The sequence below is a fragment of the Callospermophilus lateralis genome, chromosome 18, assembly GCF_048772815.1.
Source record: "Callospermophilus lateralis isolate mCalLat2 chromosome 18, mCalLat2.hap1, whole genome shotgun sequence".
Lineage (NCBI taxonomy): Eukaryota > Metazoa > Chordata > Mammalia > Rodentia > Sciuridae > Callospermophilus > Callospermophilus lateralis.
Window position 1 is genome coordinate 49,400,860 of NC_135322.1, and position 22,488 is coordinate 49,423,347.

A 22,488-nucleotide genomic window follows, 5' to 3' on the forward strand; every position below is an offset into this window, starting at 1 on the left:
AGCAGAATATTTAATTATAATGAAGTTCCATTTCTCAGGTTTTTCCTTTATGGATCATGCATTTGGTGTATTAAAAACCCATCACCAAACTGGATGGGGGGTACATGCCTATAATCCCAGCTATTCAATAGGCTGAGGTAGGAGGATCATAAGTTCAAGGCCAGCCTAAACAACTGAATAAGACCCTACCTCAAAATAAAATTATAAAGGGCCAGGATGTTACTCAGTGGTAGAATGCTTGCCTAATATGTTCAAGGCCCTGGATTTAATCACCAGTACTGCAAACAAACAACAACAATAAAAAATACTTCATCACTAAAACCAAGTCTGCTTAGATTTTTCTGTTATCTTCTAGAAGTTTTACAGCTTTGTGTTTTATGTTTAGATCTGTGATTTATTGTATTTATTTTTGTGAAAATATAAAGTCTGTGTGTCTGAGTCCCTTTTTTTCTATATGTATCTAGTTGTTCTATCATCCTTTATTAAAAGATTATCTTTTTTCCATTGAATTATCTTTGCTCACTTGTTTAAGATCAATTTATCTTAAACTTAACCTTCCACAGGGGCTACTCTACATTCTCTCCAGCAACATATGAAGATTTCAATTTCTCTATATCCATATCGATGCAAAAAAGTCTCTTGTTTTAAAATTATAGCCACCATAGTGAGTACCTTGTGGTTTTGACTTGTATTGCCCTAACAATGTTGTCAATCAACAGATGAATGGATAAATCAAACGTGATGTATTTACATGATGAAATATGACTCAGCCATAAAAAGAAATGATGTATCAGCCATTTATTTAGTTTATAGATATCATCAAACTTATTAAGTTTATACAGAAAGGCAGAAGACCTAGAATATCAGACATAACACTGAAGAAGAAAAGGTCAAAGAACTGTCACTTCCTGACTTCAAAGTAGAAACCTATAGAAATCAAGACAGTGAGTTGTTAGCCAAGAAACAAAAACAAAAGTAAAAAAAAAAAAAAATCCAAACAATGTCCAGTTTAGTGGCATTAATTACATTCACATTGTTTGTTGGTTTGGTTTTTGGTACTAGGGACTGAACCCAGAGGTGCTCAAGCACTGTTTTTTGTTGTTGTTCTTGTTTGTTGGTTGGTTTTTGAGACAGGGTCTTATTAAGTTGTTTAGGGCTTCAAAAAGGTGCTGAGGCTGACTGTGAATTTGTAATCCTCCTGCCTCAACCTCCTGAGCCACTGGGATTACAGGCATGTGACACTGTGCCTAGCTTCATTTGCATTGTTTTGCAACCATTACTGCCATCTCTCTCCAGAAGTTTTTCATCTTCCCTAACTGAAACCCTGTACCCATTAAACAATAACTCTCCATTCACTTTGCACTCAGCCCCTGGCAACATCACTGTACTTTCTGTTTCTATGAATTTGACTGTTCTAGTATCTTGTATAAATGGAATCATACAATATTTTTCCTTTTGTGTCTGGCTTATTTAACTTAGCAAAACGTCCTCAAAGTTTAAACATGTTGAGAATATGTATATATTAGAATTTCTTTCTTTTTTTTAGGACTGAATAAGACCTCATTTTATATCTATCCCACATTTTACTTATGTATACATTGATGAACATTTGGATATTTTCTACTTTTGGGCTATTATGAATAAAGCTGCTGCAAACATTGGTGTAAAAGTATCTATTTCAATCCTTGCTTTCAATTCTTTTGGATATGAAGTATAGACAGAAGTGGAATTGTTCTATGTTTTTATTTGTTCTTGGTTTTTTTTTTTTTTTTTTTCTTTTGGTACTGGGGATTGAACCAGGAGTGCTTTATTACTGAGCTCCATCCCCAGACCTTTTTATTTTTTTTATTTTGAGACAGTGTCTCACTAAGTTGTTAAGTTGCTTAGAGCCTCACTAAATTTCTGAGCCTCCTGAACTGCTGGGATTATAGGCATGCGCCATTTAACCTCATTTCTAAAATTATTTTTTTAAACTTTATTTTTATTATTCCTTTTCATTTCTTCCTTCCTTCCTTCATTTCTTTCTTTCTTTCTTTTTTTGTATCAGGGTTTGAACTCTGGGCACTTGATCACAGAGCCATATTCCCAGCTCTATTTTGTATTTTATTTAGAGTCAGGGTTTCACAGAGTTGCTTAGGGCATCGCCAAATTGCTGAGGCTGGCTTTGAACTGGGATCCTCCTGTCTCAGCCTCTGGAGCCTCTTGGATTACATATTTTTTATTTCTTGAGTTTGTTCTTCTCTATTTTCAAATCTTCCTTTTCTTTCCAATCATCTTTCTGAATTTTCCTAATTCCAACTTACATTTTTCAATAATTTTCAATTTTTTTGTTCTCAAGATTCCTTTACACTATTAAAAATTATTGAGGACCTCACAGAGTTTTAGTTATCTGCTAGAATTTGCCATATAGAAATTAAAACTGAGTCGGGTGCGGTGGCACATACCTGTGATCCCAGCAGCTCAGGAGGCTGAGGCAGGAGGATCCTGAGTTCAAAGCCAGCCTCAGCAAAAGCAAGGTACTAAACACCTCAGTGAGGCCCCGTCTCTAAATAAAAATAAAAAGTAGGGCTGGGGATGTCGCTCAGTGGCTGAGTGCCCCTGAATTCAATCCATGGTACCCCCCTCCAAAAAAAAAGAAATTAAAACTGAGAAAAAATTTAAAAATTTATTGATTCATTAAAAGATAGATATAATATACCCATTATATGGTTACCTACTATATTTATGAACAATAGATATATTTTCCAAAATAAAAAATAGAATATCGATTTGTATTCTTACAAATCTCTTTAATGTCTGTTTTAATACAAGATGGCCAGATTCTTTTTTTTTTATTTTTATTTATTTTTTTCATCTTTCATACATTTGATTCATGTGAGTTATGCTTTTCCATTTTTACCCCAAATACAAATTGCAGAATCACATCAGTTATACATTCACAATGTTTACATAATGCCATATTAGTGACTGTTGTATTCTGCTGTCTTTCCTATCCCCTACTATCCCCCCTCCTCTCCCCTCCCATCTTCCCTCTCTACCTCATCTGTTGTTGTTCCTTTCTCTCCCTGCCTCCCCTTTCCCCTCACAACCCCATATATGTGATTTCGTATAACGATGTGGGTTTCCTTCCATTTCCATGCAATTTCCCTTCCCTCTCCCTTTCCCTCCCTTCATTCGTCTCAGTTTAATGTTAATCTTTTCCTCATGCTCTTTCCCCCTGTTCAGTTCTTAGTTGCTCTCCTTAAATCAAAAAAGACATTTGGCATTTGTTTTTTAAGGATTGGCTAGCTTCACTTAGCATAATCTGCTCTAATGCCAAGATGGCCAGATTCTTATATCTACTTCTGTCTTAAATCTATTGTGATATATTGTTTTGTTTGAAACACATGGGGAAGGGCTGGGGATGTGGCTCAAGTGGTATCGCGCTTGCCTGGCATGCGTGCTGCCCGGGTTCGCTCCTCAGCACCACGTACAAACAAAGATGTTGTATCCGCCGAAAACTAAAAAATAAATATTAAAAATTCTCTCTTTAAAAAAAAAAAAAATGGGGAAAAAATCTGATCTTACACAGATAAGTAGTTGGAAAAGGGAAGAATGTTTCAATAGCCTATTATGGAAATTCTTCTTTGATAAGGCATGAACACTGGGCAAATGGTATTTTCTTAAAATTTAGTTGTATATGAAATCTGAAATGTATCACTGAGCTTTTTGTATTGTTACAATAAAATCCATTGGTATGCCCTACTGTTGAATGACTCTTTTAACAAGGCATGGTTTTATAACATTATTCATTGGTAATTTAAAAAATATTGACTCACTGAGCTATATATATCTTCTAAATGTTGACAAGTTTCATTATGTAACATCTAAAATTATATTGCCGTCAGTCTCATTAAAAAATAAAGAAGCATTAGGAAGCTATCAAGTTCATGGTATCAGATACAAGTTTTCCAAAAGAAAATAAAATGTTAGTGGTGCTGGGGATCAAGCTCAGGGCCTGTTACATGCTTAGCATTACTCTACCACTGAGCTATATCCCTAGCCCTCCAAATTTCATTTTTTCTTAGAAGCTAGACTGTTATAACGGATAATAATTACTATCATCTGTTTTCCTGAAGTGACAGACTCACTTTGCTTATTTTTAAGAAAATATCTGCTAAAAATTCAAGTCAGAAAAACCATAGTTTTTCAGGTTACTTTTCTCTGAGTAAATATGTTTCATTTAAAAAGAGCCTAGTTATGGGGCTGGAGTTGTGGCTTGGTGGTAGAGCACTTGTCTAGCATGCGTGAGGCCCTAGGTTCGATTCTCAGCACCACATATAAATAAATGAATAAAATAAAGGTCCATCAACATCTAAAAAAATATAAAAAAAAAAATAAATAAAAAGAGCCTAGTTTTGGGCTGGGGTTGTGGCTCAGTGGTAGAGCACTTACCTAGCACGTTCAAGATCCTGGGTTCAATCCTCAGCACCACATAAGAATAAACAAAATAAAAGTAAAAAAAAAAAAAAAAAAAGTGCCTAGTTAAGTGCCTAGTTGTGGCTCAGTGGTAGAGCACTCCCCTAACATGTATGAGTCACTGGAATTGATTCTCAGCACCACATTAAAAAAAAGTAAATAAACAAAATAAAAGTATTGTCTCCATCTACAACTAAAAAATAATCTTTTTTTTTTTTTTTAAAGTGCCTAGTTCGGGGCTGGGGATGTGGCTCAAGCGGTAGCGCGCTCGCCTGGCATGCGTGCGGCCCGGGTTCGATCCTCAGCACCACATACAAACAAAGATGTTGTATCCGCTGAAAACTAAAAAATAAAATATTAAAATTTCTCTCTCTCTCTCTCTCAAAAAGAAGTGCCTAGTCCAGCTTGTAACTCAGTCACATAAAAGTGTTTTTCTACAAGGCATCCACCATTCTTCAATATGTAGCAGAAATAATTCATGAATACTTTCCATTTAGTTATGATGCAAAAAATATATATATATTCAAAGGTTAAGATTTAAACAATTAGGGCTGGGATATAGCTCAATGAGAGTACTTACCTAACATGCTTAAGACCCTGGGTTCACTCCCCAGAAACACACACACACACACACACACACACACACACGGACACAAAGATTTAATAAAATTAATCAATGTTATTACTTTTTTAAGATAATTTTTTTTTTTTTTTTTTTTTTGGTACCAGGGGATTGAAGATTGAACCTAGAGGTGGTTAACAACTGGGCCATATCCCCAGCCCTTTTTACTTTTTTGAGACAGAGTCTCATTAAATTGCTGAGGCTGATCTTGAACTTATAATCCTCCTGCCTCAGCCTCCTGAATCTCTGGGATTTCAGGCATGTACTACTGCACCTAGTGTATTTTTGTTGTTGTTATTGTTGTTACTCAGGGGCCCTTAACCACTGAGTTCCATCTCCGGTCCTTTTTATATTTTATTTAGAGACAGGGTCTCACTGAGTTCCTCCATAAGTTGCTGAGTCTGACTTTGAACTTATGATCCTCCTGCCTCAACCTCCAGGCCACTACGATTACAGGCATGTGTCACCGAGCCCAGCTATTAAAGGAAATCTTAAATGAAATTTAAAGAACTGCAAACATTGCCAGGTGTGGTGGTGCAGCCTGTAGTCCCAGTGACTGGGTAGGCTGAAGCAGGAAGATTGCAGGTTCAAAGCTAGCCTCAGCAAAGTCGAGGCACTAAGCAATTCAGTGAGACCCTGTCTCTAAATGAAATTGCAAAATAGGGCTGGGGATGTGGCTCAGTGGTTGAGTGCCCCTGAGCTCAATCCCCAGGACACCCACCCCGCAAAAAAGAACTTCAAAGTACCATAGTAAAGAAAGCATTAACCACTAGTGAAATGTGATGCCATTGTCTTGATTCATCCTACCAGCCCAGGGAGTTTTGCTTTTGTATCTTAAGTGCAAATGTCAATATAGTACCAAAAACAATGAATGTGTTCATATTATTATGAAAATAATTTTAAAAAATAGTTTGTGTATCCCTGTACATGTCTTCGGAACCTCAAGTGGTCTGGGAATCACTTTGAGAATTGCTGCATTGCTATGATATCTTCATTTGCTCTGTGGGCATATCCTTCTGGAATACTTTTATTTCCTATGAATATTATTCTGCTCCTTTTTCTTATAATAACCCTTATATAAGCTTTGACTCTAATCCTTTTCTGACTGTGTATTTAAGTGCAGTAAGTTCTTCTGTACTTTTAAGATAGGAAGGGTGAACTCCAATGTACGCTCCCCAACCCCATAGTTTTCTATTTCAAGGATTTGGAGCTCCCTCTTCTGTTGTGTTCACAAAGTACTGGAAAACATGAACTGATTCCTGAGAACTGCCATTTTTGCTTCCCTTCCCCACTTGCATCTAGACCTTCTCATTATTGTTCCTATCATTCCTGTTCCATCTAGTATAGATTCTGTTCCCACTAATTTCTCCAGGATATAGGTCTTTTCTTTAGCTTATGAAAAGCTTATAAGGCCTATATTGTTCTAGCACCTCAAGATTTTATTTCAATGTAGTTCTCTCCTGAGTCATTGGGATTACAGGCCTGCACCACAGGGCTCTGTTGTACTGCTGATTTAAAAAAGAATATGTGATCTTAGAATCCTTGGATATAGGGCCTTTCACAGATGGGTTATGGGAAGAAGGAAGGCCTACTTTCATTGACTCTACTTCTATATACGTGGAGATCATAATATATCTACTGATGATCTCTTTTCAGAACTGGTGGAGTCTCTTTCATTACAGGGATCTTATGCTGGAAAAATTCATTCCATTGGTGATGCTTTCAGGAATTTTAAAAATCTCCGATCCTTAGATTTATCAAGGAATTTGATCACTAGCCTAAAGGTAAGTTCTATATTCTATGACAAGCCAGAAAGCCCAGTTTGCTTTTTGATGAGCAAAAGAGAGAAATAATGTTAGCCTGGGGAGTATTAAATCTTCTTTTTAAATGCTTCCCAGCTAAATTTTATTATTCACTATAAAATTCTTTCAACTAACTTTGTTCTATGTTTAAAATAATTTCTTATAAAATATTGGGTAAATTCCTTTTGTACTATATTAACGATATTAAGCACTCATTGCCTAGGGAAATAATTCAAATTTCAATATGTACCAAAAAATCATAAAGAAGTTAGGTCTGGTGGCACATGCTGGTGATCCCAGTGACTTTGGAGGCTGAGGCAGGAGGATCACAAGTTGAAGGCCAGCCTGAGCAACTTAACTTAGCTAGACCCTGTATCAAAACTTAAAAAAATAAAAAGAGCTGGGGATGTTGCTTAATGGTAGAGTGCCCCTGGGTTCAATCACCAGTGTCACCAAAAAAAAAAAAAAAAAATCATGAAGAGCACTTACAAAAATACAGATTCTTAATCTCTGCTCTGAGAGACACCCTGAGTATAGGTGGGCTCAGGACATACCCAGGGCATTCTGATAATAGTAGTACATGAATCACACAGAGAAACACTGGGTTATATTGTTATAGTGGGGTTTTTTCTAGGAAGATCAGGAAATGGTGGTCTCAAAAAAGAAAAGAATGTCTATCTCGAGGCATGGTGGAACACAGAGCAGTACAGGAAAGTAGGAGCAGACTTGAATAGCATATGGAAGGATTAGAAAACAGAGCTCTGCAAAGAAGTACATACAGCACATACGTGCAAGTTTTGTTTTCATTATGATAGATCCTCAAATTGTGCTTCTTCTACATGTTCCCATTTTGCCCCAACTAATTGGCAAAGTCCTTCTATAGAAGACTGGAGGTGACAAAGACTCTTCTGGATTATTCTGCCAATTTTGCACTTCTTAGGGGATAGCCCATACCATTCAAACCATACCATTCAGACCCAATCTGAAGGTATAACTTGCCTTAAAAGAGAAAGCCCAACTGGGTGATCCCATAATCCCCAAAGCTCAGGAAGCTGAGGCAGAAGGATCACAAGTTTCAGGCCAGCATCAAAAATTTAGCAAGGGCACAAGCAACTCAGTGAGACCCTGTCTCAAAATTTTTCAAGAAGGGCTGGGGGTATAGCTCTGTGGTTAAGTGCCCATGGGTTTGATCCCTGGTACCAAAAAAAAAAAAAAAAAAAGCCCAAACAAGATCAAATTTCCAACTAAGACTAAAAATAGCAACTCCAAGTTGAACTATATTTAAAGTATTTTTAGCAGTCATTTATATTTGGCCCATCAATTTCAAAAAGGATTACTTCAGAGTTCTTAAGTCTCCTGTTTTCATATGTACATTTATTTATTTGTCCTTTTTATGCTAAAAAATTAAGTGAATATTTCTGTAATTTGTTTTTATGCTCCATTTCTTTATACTTTTGAGTGAAAAACTGCTGTGAAAGTTAATGAAATGAACATGTAATCAAAGAACATATATAAAACTCCCAGTATAGTGTTTGGCATATAGGAAGCACTTGGTAAATGTTAATTTTCTACATTTTTGCATGTATTATTTATCTGCTTATATTAATATTCAGTAGGTCTGAATTACTTTTCTCAATTTTCCCAGAGAGAAAATGTTTCGTGGTTTTTTCCTAATACAGTGTTAGGGAATACATGAAATCATGCCAACTGGGAAAAGTGAGTGGAGGATAGAAATGATTTCCTTGATTTTATACTGAAAGACATTAAAAGGTTGCTTGAACATGTCATGGTGGTGCACACTTTAATCCCAGCTACTCAGGAGGCTGAGACAGGAAGATTATAAATTTGAGGACATTCTCAGCAATTTAGCAAGATCCTGTCTCAAAATAAAGGAAAAAAAATAAAGAGATGGGAATGTAGCTCAGAGGTAAAGCATCCTTAGGTTAAGCCCTAGTATCAACAAAGGAAAAAGAAAAAGAAGATTGAGCTGGTGCATTAGACACATTAAAGACAGTCCTAAATAGAGGAAAGGAATGGGAGCAGAAGGAGGAGAAGAGGGAAAAGGGAAATACTGGGTAATAATATTGTCCAAATTATTTTGTTATATCATGTACATTGACAAATATATAACAATGAATCCCCCAGTATGTATGATTATAATGCACCAATAAAAACATGGAAGAAAGAAAATATGAAAAAAATAAAGACAGTCCTAATGGTGAAGTGCCCTGAGAGTAAAACCAAAGGCACTGATAACTGTTCCTAATCACTGACTCTTTAAAAGTGTAAAAGTTAATAAAATTTTAAAAACAGAGAGAAATGCATCAAAATAAATAGAGTTCTACTCTGGAATGTTTTGTATATATATTTTGAGTTTTCTGAATTTCCTGAAATAAGAAAATGATTTTAAATGAGAGAAGAATAAAAACATTATTTTATAAATACATAATGGAAAATAATTTCACCTTTCTGAAATAATCCTCAATGGCAATTATTCTTATGACAAGCATTTTAACTATTGCAATTAGGTGATGACAAACATACGTATATGTTTTGAAATATGGTCCTGAAATTTAGTGTTGGGCAAAAGCAGCTAACAAGCTAAATATATGCAAATTAAATAATTATTTTCAATAGCAGATTTCAGCAGAACAGGAAAATTGTGGCTTTTCCCAGTCCTGTTTATATTGTTGCCAGTTAAGTAAAGGACTGGGTTTGCTAAATCTGCAGTATGAGAACAGAATGGAAGAACCTTTCTAGAAAGAGAAATGACTGATTAGAGGATGGGAAGCTTTCATGTTGGCAGTAACTCTGAAGAGGGAAACAAGGACAAGAAGCTTCCTAACAGGTCCCCCAGGGAAGACTTGGAGAAAGTGTTGTTTTGTTTCACCGAATAATACATTGAAACTCAAAGTGAGGCATTGATACATGAGGATACCATCACATTACTACTACTACTACTACTACTACTACTACTACTACTACTACTACTACTTCTATTACCACCACCATGTCCTCCTACCCCCAGAAGCAGCCCTTTTGCCTACCTTCCTTCCTTTTGTAAATTGAAGTTCTTAGGGAGTAAAGAGAATGGTTGAGGCAAAGGGAGAAAGCCAAAGTGATTTGGACTGGCTACCAATAGGAAGGATTGAATTAGGAAAATGATTTGGGAGCCAACAGATACAGGGAATATCTGTTGATATATGAATGTCATGTTTTATAAAGATGTATGTGAACTTTTTAACACATACAAGTAGTCTTATTCTCAGGTAACTGAATAGGAGTTCTAACTCTGTCTTTCTTGTGGGTGGTTTGGGTAATGCGTTTAAGATTTGAAAGTAGTAGATATGTTTCCTACAATGTGCAGTTTCCTAATGTGGTCTTTTCCTTGCAGGGCATCCAGTATTTATGCTCACTCCAAGACCTGAATTTATATTATAACAACATCCCTTCATTAGTGGAGGTGTCCCGCCTACAGCCTTTACCCTTCCTCAAAGAATTAGATTTGAGACTCAATCCTGTTGTAAGGAAAGATACAGATTATAGGCTCTTTGCTGTGTACACACTACAAACTCTGGAGAAATTGGGTGAGACCCTCCTCCTCTACTCCTTCCCCAGAATCTTACTTGAAATCAACTGCCTCTTAACCTTTTGGATGTTGGCCCAGAGTGTGCACTGGCAAGGGACGTTTATTTATTAGTCAATATTTATGTAACTCTTTGTGTTGGCAGGATGTATGACGAGTCCGTTTATTGTTTATTGAATGACCACCTATGATTTTATCAGTCACTTCCAGCTTTAGTTTTCTTCAGTTGATGGTTTCACCACCACTTCCTTCTCAACATAAAATTTCCAGGTTGATACTTGTTTTTCCAGGTGCCCTAACTTTTCAACTGTATTAGCAGTAGAAAACTAATAATTCTTTGAGACTCAGTTGGCAAGGAATAAGAAATATCCCTTTGAATGAGCTGGTTTGCATTTTCTTATAATTTTATTATTAAGTTTACATTTCTTATTGATGTAAAATTTGATTTTACATGTTCCTGGGAAAATCATTGTAGGGAAACTAAGTGAACTCTTTCAGAAAATGGTCTAACTTTCAGTCTTAACATGAGATTGTTTGCTGTGTAAGCTCCACTTTTCTGAAGGGGTAGTTACCCTATGTGGCAGTTGTTGCTATGGCATCCCTGTAGTCTCCCTGAGTTACTGCTTTCTCCAGTGACAACACAATAGTATTTGTTGTGACCTGTCTCTAACACACAAATATGAGGCTGGTCTTTAGTTTTTCCTATGTAAATAAGGTTTTCTGACCCACTACTCTTTACTCCAAAAAATAAACATGCTCAGACCACGGTTTTTGCCTCCAGATGATCGTACTGTTCGTGACAGTGAGAGGAAAGCTGCCAAGCTGCATTTTAGTCAGTTGGGGAACAGTGAAAATTTCCTCTTAGAGGTGGAAAAAAGGTAAGAAAATTCTCTATAAAAAAAACAAACAAACAAACAACATTCTAGTTTGCTTCTGGACATAGGTCATAGTGAATTTCAATTTTCTTTATTTTCCAGCAGAAATCTCTCACAAATTGTAACTACTTAGATCTGGAATCAAAGTATCTTTTCAGCATCCTGAGATTTATCTGATGAGACTTGCCCTAGTGGGTTCATTCCTACTTTCTTGAATTGCTAGGTGTGCTTTGGATATACTTTTAAAATCTCCAGTGTTGTTCACAGCTTATAGATAGGAACACTGAGATGACTTCTCTCCATAAATGCTTAGCAACTCTTTTCCTTGATAGAATTATCAAGAAGCACATGGTATTTTTCTATTGAATAAGGAGATTTAAATTACCATGGGCAAGACTTCTAGAGAAAAAAAAATTGTCAAAAGAAGAAAAGGAAAGTATTTCTCCACAAAACAAAAAATAAACAGACCTTGAGGCTATCTCTGAATGGTAGATATTTTCATTTATTGCTACTAAAATTCCATAAAAAGAAGATACCATATCTTCTATCTCAAAACCCATTCTTTAAAAAATTAGTTTTATAATTTTAAGTGAAAATTAGATAAATAATTACAATTTAAATAACACAGGTACACTGAAAAAAATCACTATATCCTACTAACTATTATAAATATTTTGTGTACATGTAGTCATATACATTTTAGTCATCTGTGTACTATAGATAGATGTAGTTGTAAATATTAGTATTTTTTCTGATGACAAAAGTAATACATGCTTATTTTTGAGAATTTGGAAAGTACAGGAAAAACCCATGAGAAACAAAATAAGTAACTCATAATCCCATCATCCAGAAATAAGACTAATTATATTATAGTAAATATCCTTTTACTCAGGTATATGTGTGTATGTGTTCTGTGCATATAAATATATGTGCATTTATTTTTATAGTAATTTGCTTCCTATACATACCATTTTTAATTTAACAAGATATTGTGAATGTATCTCAACAACATTATTCTTCCGTTCTTCTCCAGAATAAGTTTTTTGTTTATTTTTTTAAATTGTATTTACCCCTTAATAGCTTCTTGAGCCTGAGGACTTGTTGGTCACATTTATTGTAGTGTCTGTGGTGCCTCTGACAGTTCCTAACACATAGAATGTGCTAAGAAATCATTTATTGAATGATGAATGAATGAAGTCAATGCCTGGTGGCCTACCATCATCTTTTTTAGTCACTTTGCCTATTTCTGCTCTGATCTATATGTTTTATAGTGTAACCCTCAAAGAACATTCTTAGTTTCCTATCTTTCCTTAGTTCCCTATTTTTTAAAAAATCAGGTTTATTGAGGTTAATTTACACAAAGAAAATTTACTTTGCTGTAGACAGAAATAGAATGTTTCTAAAAATTATTTGTATAGATATAGTTTGTATACTGATTCCTATTTTAAATGCACTGGGAAAACAGAGATGAATTAATGTATAACTGAATAAACTTTCTAGTAAGACAAATAATTAATCTCATCATTTATCTGTTTAGGTACCATATAGGTGATTGCTACACCAGATGTAAAATGTTACTCTATGCTCAGTGTTAATATCATACTAGCTCTTCAATCTTGGGTGAAGTCTTTTTAAGACTCTCTGAATATCAATTCCCCCACCTATAAAATGGGGTTAATACTAGTAGGTAGGATTTTATGATTGAATGAAATAGTGAGTTTAAAGAGCCTGGCACATAGTCTAGGCTTCCTGTACTTCCACTTCCCAAGGTATCTACCTCAATCAAGTGCAAACATTTGCTTTTTTTATCTGTTTTTCTAATTAATGGCTATAGTTGTCTCCACTATAATTCTTAGCAGCAGAATCTTCCTTAATGTGTCTTAACTATAAGTGTTTTAAATAATTAAAAAGGAAACATCCTACTCTCTCATTCAGACTTAAGTTTCTGTCAAGAGAACAAAGTAAGTTCTAAATTTTCTGAATGATAGTGTCTTTCTCTCTCATCACTCCCAGTATAAATATTATAACTTTTTAAAAATTATGACTTTAAAAAAATCATGACTTTAACTCTGAGATATTTGTAAAGAATAATCCTACAGCATCTGGGGAAAAAATCTGACCACCATGAATTAATGTTTTCTAAATAGCATGGATTGGTGATCTTAAAAGCTTTCTTTTGAATTTCAAATAAATTCTTCTATGTGACAGCTCTAGGGAGAAGACAATAAAAAACTGTGTGACAGATGAGGGCTCTGCATCAAAAGTCAATACTGATGTTGACACAAGAATTGAAACAGGTAAACTTTCTCTCTGTGATCATAAAATGATTCGGATATTAGTTGTTTCAGCTGTCATAGCCAATCTTGAATTGGAAGAAGACAGAGTAGTTGAGAGAGCATAGATTTGAAACAAAAACAAGATTTATTGACTGTATTTTTCCTTCTTCCTTTCAATGCCAGAAAGACTCTGTTGAGTAGATGTAACCCAAAATCCTTCAAAGCACAAGCTGTAGTAAAAGAGTTCAATTTCATTTATATATTTTACATCATTAGAACACCCTAAAATTATGTTGCCCATCCCCATATCCCCCTGGGTATTGCCAAGGTGATCGATTTCATTAGTCAGATTTGTGACTCATCTGTGTCTGTGCAAGTGATACCCTGGGCCTCCTGGGCTCCCCAACCAAGAACCTTCCCAGTGCAGAACCTCTTGTGTTCATGCTATATATCTATAAGCACTATTGGTAATCCAATGTTATTAAAGTTGTTATGCCACATTAATGGTCCTGCCATAGGCAAGAAGAAGGCTTTCCAACAGATAAATTGTATCCAGTGCATCCTTGTGAATTAACCTAGCTTCCTCATCAGTTAAGTCAGATAACCTTTAACTTTCTTCTGTCTCAGGTCTTTGTCATTTTGAAAGATCTATTGAATTATGTATAAAGTCTAAAACCCAGTAGATTTTCTAAAATCTCAGCAATAATTTAATAGATTGGCTCTGTAGTCTAGATATTAATGGTTTTCAATTCACAACCTACAATATTTTATTTTCCTGACTTATCTACCCATGTAGACATTTATTAGTAAGTAATTTTTACAGTATTTTATAGTGAAATAAACTATATTGAGGTATGATTTTACCTTTTCTTTCTTGGCTGTTTGAGTGTATATGATTGATGGAACTATAAGTTGCTTTATTTCTTTTTAAATAGCATTTTTATTTAAAAATGAATGCAATTTTTATAATAATTTTGACAAACACTGAAGTGCCTGAGAACAACACTTTAATTACTCATAAGCCTATTTCTTTTTTTTTTTTTTTCTTAAGCCTACTTCTAATGAGAATCCCAGCTTTACTTTGTTATATAGAATTCCCCATTATACAGCATTTGGTGTACAGCTTAGTACTTTTTCTGGGTACTTTTTCTACCATTTATATATCCATTTCTAGACAGAAAAATACTTTGAAAAATAATTTTACTATCCCTTTTAGTATTCAGTATGAGCTAAATTAGACTCCATTTTTGTCATATTGTGTCATTATCACAGACTCATTCTGTGAGCTAAAATGTCTTAAAGTGCACAATCTCTACTAATAACAACTGCTTTACTAGATAGCCTATTTCTGAAGTTTCTTGAAAGTACCAGCTGTTGCCTGGATTTTTTTTTTTATATATAAACTTGTTTTCTTACTTTGAGACATTAAATAGCTTTGTTTTCCACTGCAAATTGTATTTGTACTAGATCCCTGGGGAAGGTGGCCTGAGAGCACTGTTGGTAATCCAATATGATTAAAGTGGTTATGCCATATTGATGGTCATGCCACAGGCTAAGAGAAAGCTCTCCTGGAAAACAGCTCCCACTGACTCTTGTTCAAAACAGTGTTCTCCTAACAAGCATTTTGAAAGGGCAGGGAACGCCTACTATCTTGGATCCTCCTCCTGTTCTCCTTACCACATAAACTTTGACTCTTTCAAAGTCTCCTCTCTTTCCACATTCCCAAAATAAGCATACCTGGGCTATGTCTTCAGCTCTCCTGCTCTTTCTCTACTCTTTGTCCTTATTGATCAAATCTATTTTCAGAAGTTGATTTATAAGTAAATAAATTTTTATTTATATTTTCTCATATATTTAAAATACTAATCTAACTACTCATCAGTATTTATCTTGAAGAATTAAAGTCATCTTACTACAGTGATACACACATACCCAAGTTTATAACAATACAATTCACAATAGCTAAACTATGGAATCAGCCCTAGGTGTCCTTCAATGGATGAATGGATAAAGAAAATGTGGTATATTTCAATAGATTGAAATAACTTTTTAAAATGGAGCTTTTACCCCTTTAAATTTTATTATTAAATTTAATTTTATTACCTTATGTTTGGAAATAAACTTCTCTTACTTTTTCTACTTTCTGTAATTTTCTGGGTATTTTCACATTTAAATAGACATTATTTTCACATTAAATAGACATAAGGTGGGGCTGGGGATGTGGCTCAAGCGGTAGCACGCTCGCCTGGCATGCGTGCAGCCCGGGTTCGATCCTCAGCACCACATACAAACAAAGATGTTGTGTCCGCCGAAAACTAAAAAAATAAAAAAATAGACACAAGGTAATAAAATGAAATTAATAATAAAATTTAAAGGGGTAAAAGCTCCATTTTAAAAAGTTATTTCAATCTATTGAAATATACCACATTTTCTTTATCCATTCATCCATTGAAGGACACCTAGGGCTGATTCCATAGTTTAGTATCTGTTTTATTGATTTCATAGATATTTTAATATTCTGTCTCTTCTTTCTGTATTTTGAGTTTGATAAATAATGTTCAGATCCACAGTATTTATCTTTTCTTCATCCGTTTTTTTTTTCTTAGTAATAACTTTTGGCTACTTGATCTGTCATATACTGAGATGGGAGAAATTAGTTTTCCTCTTAGGATGGTAGATTGTTTTACTTTTGTCAATTTACATTATGAATGTTGATATTGTGTTATTCCATGCACAAGCCTTTAAAGATAGTGGATGTATTTTCCACTATAAAGTTGATCTCCTCTAACAACTTGTCTGTTGAAGATTGCAGCACTTAGGCTCTTTTTCTTTGAATTTTCTTGATATATATTTGTCATTTTTTTTACTTTAGGTTTTCAGAATCTCTTTTTTTAAATATGTACTTGCATACAGAATATAATTAAATTTTATTTGTAATCCAACCTGGCATCTTTTCAATTAGTAAGATTAACTTATTTACAGATATTCATATGATAGTTAGGGTTTTAGTTCTGCCATCTCAACTTTTGTATTATTATATTTTAAAAAATATATTACCATTTTATCAAAAAAAGAAATGTAGTATATATACCCAATGGAAAATTTTATTCATCCAAAAATAAATATTAAATTATGGCATTTGTAGGAAAGTAGATAGAACTAGAGATCATCATGTTAAGTGAATTAAGTTAAATTCAGAAGGTCAAGGGTCATATGTTTTCTCTCATATGCAGCGGCTAGAGAGGAAAAAGAAAGATCCCCTAAAATCAAAGGATAATAAGGAAAGAGCCTAAGGGGTGGAAGTGTAGAGGGAGGGGAGAAGTACTGGGAAGTGATATTGACCAAATTATATAGTATGCATGTACAAATATGTAACAAGAAATCCCATCCATATGTACAACTATAATACACCAATAAATAAATGTGGGGAAAAAAGAGAAGATATATGATTTTTTTAAAAAATAGTTTAACTTTGTAACCTGGTACAGGTATCTCTTTGTACCATTCTGTCATCTCTGTTGATCAATGAGTAACATACACTTGAAATTCCCATCATATAACTTTTCAGCCCCTCAAGCTAAATGTGTACCCTTAAAAAAACAAAAAGACAAATGAACCTCTCTCCCGATCCTTAACAGCTCCTCTATTACTATACTATAGATCAAAATTATGTTGGGGTTTGTTTGTTTGCTTGCTTTTCTTTTCTTTCTTTCTTTCTTTCTTTCTTTTTTTTTTTTTTTTTTTTGTGTGTGTGTGGTTCTGGGGATTGACCCCAGGGAAGTGCTCTACCATGCCACACAAGGGCTGTACCACTGAAGTATATATATATATATATATATATATATATATATATATATATATATATATATATATGAGAGAGATATGACACAATACCTTTATTTTATTTATTTATTTGTTTGTTTGTTTGTTTATTTATTTATTTATTTTTATGTGGTGCTGAGGATTGAACCCAGCACCGTGCACATGCTGGGCAAGTGCTCTACTGCTGAGCCACAACCCCAGCCCCCATGCCTGGTCCTTTTTAAAATTTGATTTTGAGACATGATTTTGCTAAATTGCTAAGGCTGACCTCAACTTGCAATCCTTCTGCCTCAGCGTCCCAAGTACCTGAGATTACAGGCAAACATCACTATGCCTGGCTTATAATGATGTTTTATGTTGTTGTTCCTCTACAGCCCCAGGGAATATTTATACCTTTCAGTATCCTTAATTGTTATCATTCACTGAAAGTAAAACTCTGGCCCAGGTACTGTCCATGATCTCATTTAATCCTTCCAACTTTAAAGGTGGTTTGAAAGGTTTGACAGAGGATTTGAGATAACTTTCTTAGTAATACACTAACTGGCAGAGATGAGATACCAACTCCCGTCCATGTACCATCAAAATCCTCCCAGTCTCCTTTTTCCTTCTATTCATTTTATATATTGCTGCCAGATTAATTCTCTTAAAATTCACCTGTAATAATTAATTATACTTACCTAGTCAAAAACCTCAGTGGTTCCCACTCAACTACTACATTAAGTCTAAACCGTTTAGCCTGGCATACAAAGTTTCCCTAAATTCTGGTTGAATTTATTTCTTCATCCTAACCTAAAATATCATCTCCTATTTCTCTATTACAATGTCCAATTCTCTAATGAAACCATTCCACTCCCTCCTCCCACATATTCCCTCCTTTCTTCCTCCTCTGACCCTAAGTTAATGCCATCTTTCTGGAAGGCTTTAATCAAATCCTACCCTTTCTTTGTGACTCAGCTCAAAGTCTTTTCATTTTAGTGAAATTTTTTATTCCTCAACTAAAAGATATTTCCTATTTTTATAAAATTATAACTTATATTTTGAAACATATACTTTGAAAATAGAAAAATAAACATTTCCTGAAGCATTTATGACATCATTAGAAAAAATTGATACAAATATGAAAGAGCTAAGTAACAATTATGGGTGGTATATATGAAAATGCCAAATGAATGGTATAGATCCTTACACTCAGGACCATAGACCCCTAGTCTAGGGATACATCTCAGAAGACCACTCAATTTTGTGTTTTATTTGATAATTATGAAAGAATTGAAAGGGTGTTAAGTCAAAAAAAGTTCTTTTACAGTAATACACTGCTATTTTCAAAATAGACCTTATTTTTAAGTTTAAATTCATAGAAAAATTGAGCAGAGAGGATTGAGTTTCCATATACCACCCTCCACATGCATGAAGTCCTCCATCATTAACATCCTGCACCAAGTTAGTACATTTATTACAATTAGATGAACCTACTCAAAACCTGTAGTTTACATTATGGTTCACTCTTGCTGTTGTGCATTCTGTTGGTTTTAACAAGTGTCAAATGACATATATCCACCATTATAGTATTATACAGATGATATTTCACTGCCCTAAGAATCCAGTGTGTTCACCTGTTTATCCCTTCATCCCGTAACCCAACAACCACTCATCTTTTTACTATCTCCATCATTTTGCCTTTTACAGAATGTCATATACTTAGAATCATATGGCATGTAACCTTTTCAGATCGGCTTCTTTCATTCAGCAATAAACGTTCTTGTTTTTCCTATGTCTTTCCATGGGTTGAGCTATTTCTTTAGTGCTGAATAGTAGCTCACTGTCTGAATGTATCACAGTTTACTTATCCAACTTGGTTGCTTCCAAATTTTGGCAATTATGAATAAATGTGCTATAAGCATCTTATATAGATTTTTGTGTGGACATAAGTTTTCAGTTTATTTGGATAACTACCAAAGAACAAAATTGCTGAATTTTGTGGTAAGAGCTTTGTAAAAAATATCCAAATGCCTTCCAATATAGTCCATAAGATGACATTATATACTGAGATTAGTTTCTTACATTGCATTTTCTCAAACTGGATTCTTAGCCAGGTACAATGGTGCACCCCTATAATCCCAGCAACTTGGGAGCCTGAAGCAGGAGGATCCCAAGTTCAAGGCCAGTCTGGGAAATTTATTTATTTATTTATTATATTTATTTTTAAGTTTTAGGTGGACACAACATCTTTATTTTATTTTTATGAGGTGCTGAGAACCGAACTCAGTGCTTCACGCATGCTAGGTGAGCGCGCTACCACTTGAGCCACATCTCCAGCCCCAAGTCCGGGCAACTTAGCAAGAATCTGTTTCAAAATAAAAATTTTTTAAAAGGGGCTGGAGATAGCTTAGTAAGCACCCCTGGATTCAATCCTCAGTACCTCAAAAAAATTTGAGCTTGAGAAATAAAGTTATGGATGATGACATGCTGTAGAAACTCAAATGTGCTGGGACAGTCAGAAAGACTTTGGGGCAGTTGTGGACACAATGGCATCAGAACTTAAAAACTGTGGAGTTGTGAGATGGCCTGAAGGGAGAAGGAGTAGCCCATTCTGGTTAGTAGGAGTGGTATGAACAGCTGCATGAATATGATAATGAAGGTCATGAAGAAGTTGGTGATGGTGTGGTTGGGGTAGAGGGTTTGTATTGGGTAGAAGATCAGATTATGGAGAATAAAGAATGCTTTAGTAAAGGTAATGTACATCTATCCCATAGATATAGGTATATACCACACATGGACTCTGGGAGTTGAAAGGGAATCTACTTATTCTTGTAAGCAATTCTTTCCACTTTTAATTAAAATCACCTGAGGGTATATGGCTCAGTAATAGAGTACCTACTTAGAATGCAAGAAGCCTGGGTTCAATCCCCCAGCACCTCAATAAATAAATTAAGTCACATCTAAAGTATACTGATTTCATGAATCTCTTATTTTAAAAAAGCAAAGAAAATTTCACTACAATACCCCAATGGTTCATTCCTAGGCCTAGCAGATGTGTCTTTACTGTAATCCATCCAGTTCAATCTGTTGATTCTTATCATCTCGGTTTAGTTATGACAGAGTTTTAGCTAGATAAAAGTCAACTTGGATTAGCAGAGACCTCCCAAAATAGTGGGTTAAACATGAAAGAAGTTCATTCTCTCTCAAATTTGAATCCAGATGTTGGCAGTCTAGAACTGTTATAGGGAGGGTAGTGTTTCTAAGAGGGAGGTAGTGAATGGGGGATGGATGTCGCATCGCATTGACAAAAACACTCAGGGTCACTCCAGGGAACTGGGCTGCACAAAAAAACCACACAAGAGACAGATATACCTTTTTCTTTGGAAGTCCTGAGACAGCTTCTCTGACCTTAAAGGTCTGCAGAAAGAGGGAGAGAGCAGGAGTTCTGCTGACCCCTTTTATTGAGAAGTCATTCAAATGAGGCAAGGGGTCAGGTTTCAAGGGGCTGAGCCTAACTTCATGATGTCTGCTGTCAGCAGGTTGACTGACATCTAGGAAGGCCACACCCAAAGGCAGAGTAAGAGAAGGGGCCACACAAAGGGCGTTTCCATGGAACATTTTATCCCAAACAGGGCAAAGGGTTAATATCACCTTTAGGAATAGGTGAGTGTAGCTCCACCCATGGGGCTTCAAGAAGGCATGCCTATGCATGAAGACACATTTGATACATTTTACTCCTCTCAAGATTGGGGCTACCATCTACAGCCACTTGAAAGTGGCCAGATCACTGGAAGTGCCTCAACCGATCAATCAGGAGAGGAAGAATGCTGGTCACATGATGTGGTAGCCTCCCACAGGTGGATAGTCTCTACCCTAGTGGAAAGCAGAGCAATTTAGCAAAGAAGTGTATATTTACTGCAAAAATACTGTTAGGAGGTTGGCAGATAAGGAAATGACACAATACTGTCAAATCTTCATATACTCCAATACAGACCAATTTATCACAGCTAATTAGGTCACAAATCAGACTTGAGACAGTAGCAGACACAAAGCTGTGTGAGGGAGGCAACGGCAGTTAGTACTGACTGGGGGCCTGAGAAAAGGCTTCCCAAGAGGGGAAACACTTAAGTTAGGTACTCAGTGGACATAATTGAGGGGAAAGTCAATGTAGATAAAAGAATTATCAAATCCAGGCATACATATTAAGAAATTAACTCACCTTGGGGCTGGTGCTAAGCCCAAGTTACAAAAAGCCCCTGTACTAATCATGTTTATTTTGCTCCCTTGAAAATGGGTAGCAATTAAAGATGTTTTAGAGAGGAAGCATGATGTGTGAAGTAAAAATATAGCTCAAGCTAAATTCAGTCAGATGGGCAGGAATTGGAGTCAGCAGTCCAAGTAGGCGACAAGAAGGACCTGTCCTGAGTGGTGCAGTAGTAGTGGAACTGCAAATGAGGAAACGCAGGTTGGTTAAATCCTTGAGAATATAAAAAGAAAGCCTGGAGACAAAACATTAAATATTTTTACCTACTCTGTTTTGCTAGAATCCAGCTTCAGAAAAAAAATGAATTTCTGAATAAAAAATATAACAGTTATTTAAAGAGGAAAAACACAAAATTATTGAGGTTGTTCATGGAAGTCTGTTCATGGTAAAAATACTAATTTCCTTTTGCAGTTATATCTTCAACAGTTATTACATACTAATATCTTAAAAGTTGAGGATTATATTTTTATTGGTTATTAGCCATTCAAAGGAAATAGCTCAGATTTCATTTATTTTAGAATTTAGTGAAAGACAAGTTATTTCTGCTCTTAAAAATTCATTTCAGTTGAATCCAGGGCACAAGATATTATTTTCAGATCAACACTAAGAAGAAGAAGGGGAATCAAGAGGGTTGAGAAGAAAGAAAGCTCTGGAATAAAAACTGTCCCTCTGAATGTCCCCTGCCAGGCTTAAATGACTGAGCCTTTGTACCCTGCCTAGCTTTGTCACGGAAAGTGGACTCTTTATGAAAGGGCATGACATTAGGAGGCAATTCTCTGAACAGCAAATAACTGAAGTGCCCTC

General features: G+C 35.2%; 1 protein-coding gene across 3 annotated transcripts in view; it reads left to right on the forward strand.

Annotated features, from left to right (window-relative positions):
- Window positions 1-22,488, forward strand: part of Lrrc36 (leucine rich repeat containing 36) — a 63,914-nt gene that overhangs the window by 13,657 nt on the left and 27,769 nt on the right. For all 3 annotated transcript variants that reach the window (XM_076837836.1, XM_076837834.1, XM_076837835.1), the window contains exons 2-5: window positions 6,737-6,864; window positions 10,277-10,469; window positions 11,250-11,346; window positions 13,552-13,640. In XM_076837836.1, the coding sequence (XP_076693951.1) occupies window positions 6,737-6,864; window positions 10,277-10,469; window positions 11,250-11,346; window positions 13,552-13,640 (507 nt within the window). The remainder of the gene's footprint in view (window positions 1-6,736; window positions 6,865-10,276; window positions 10,470-11,249; window positions 11,347-13,551; window positions 13,641-22,488) is intronic.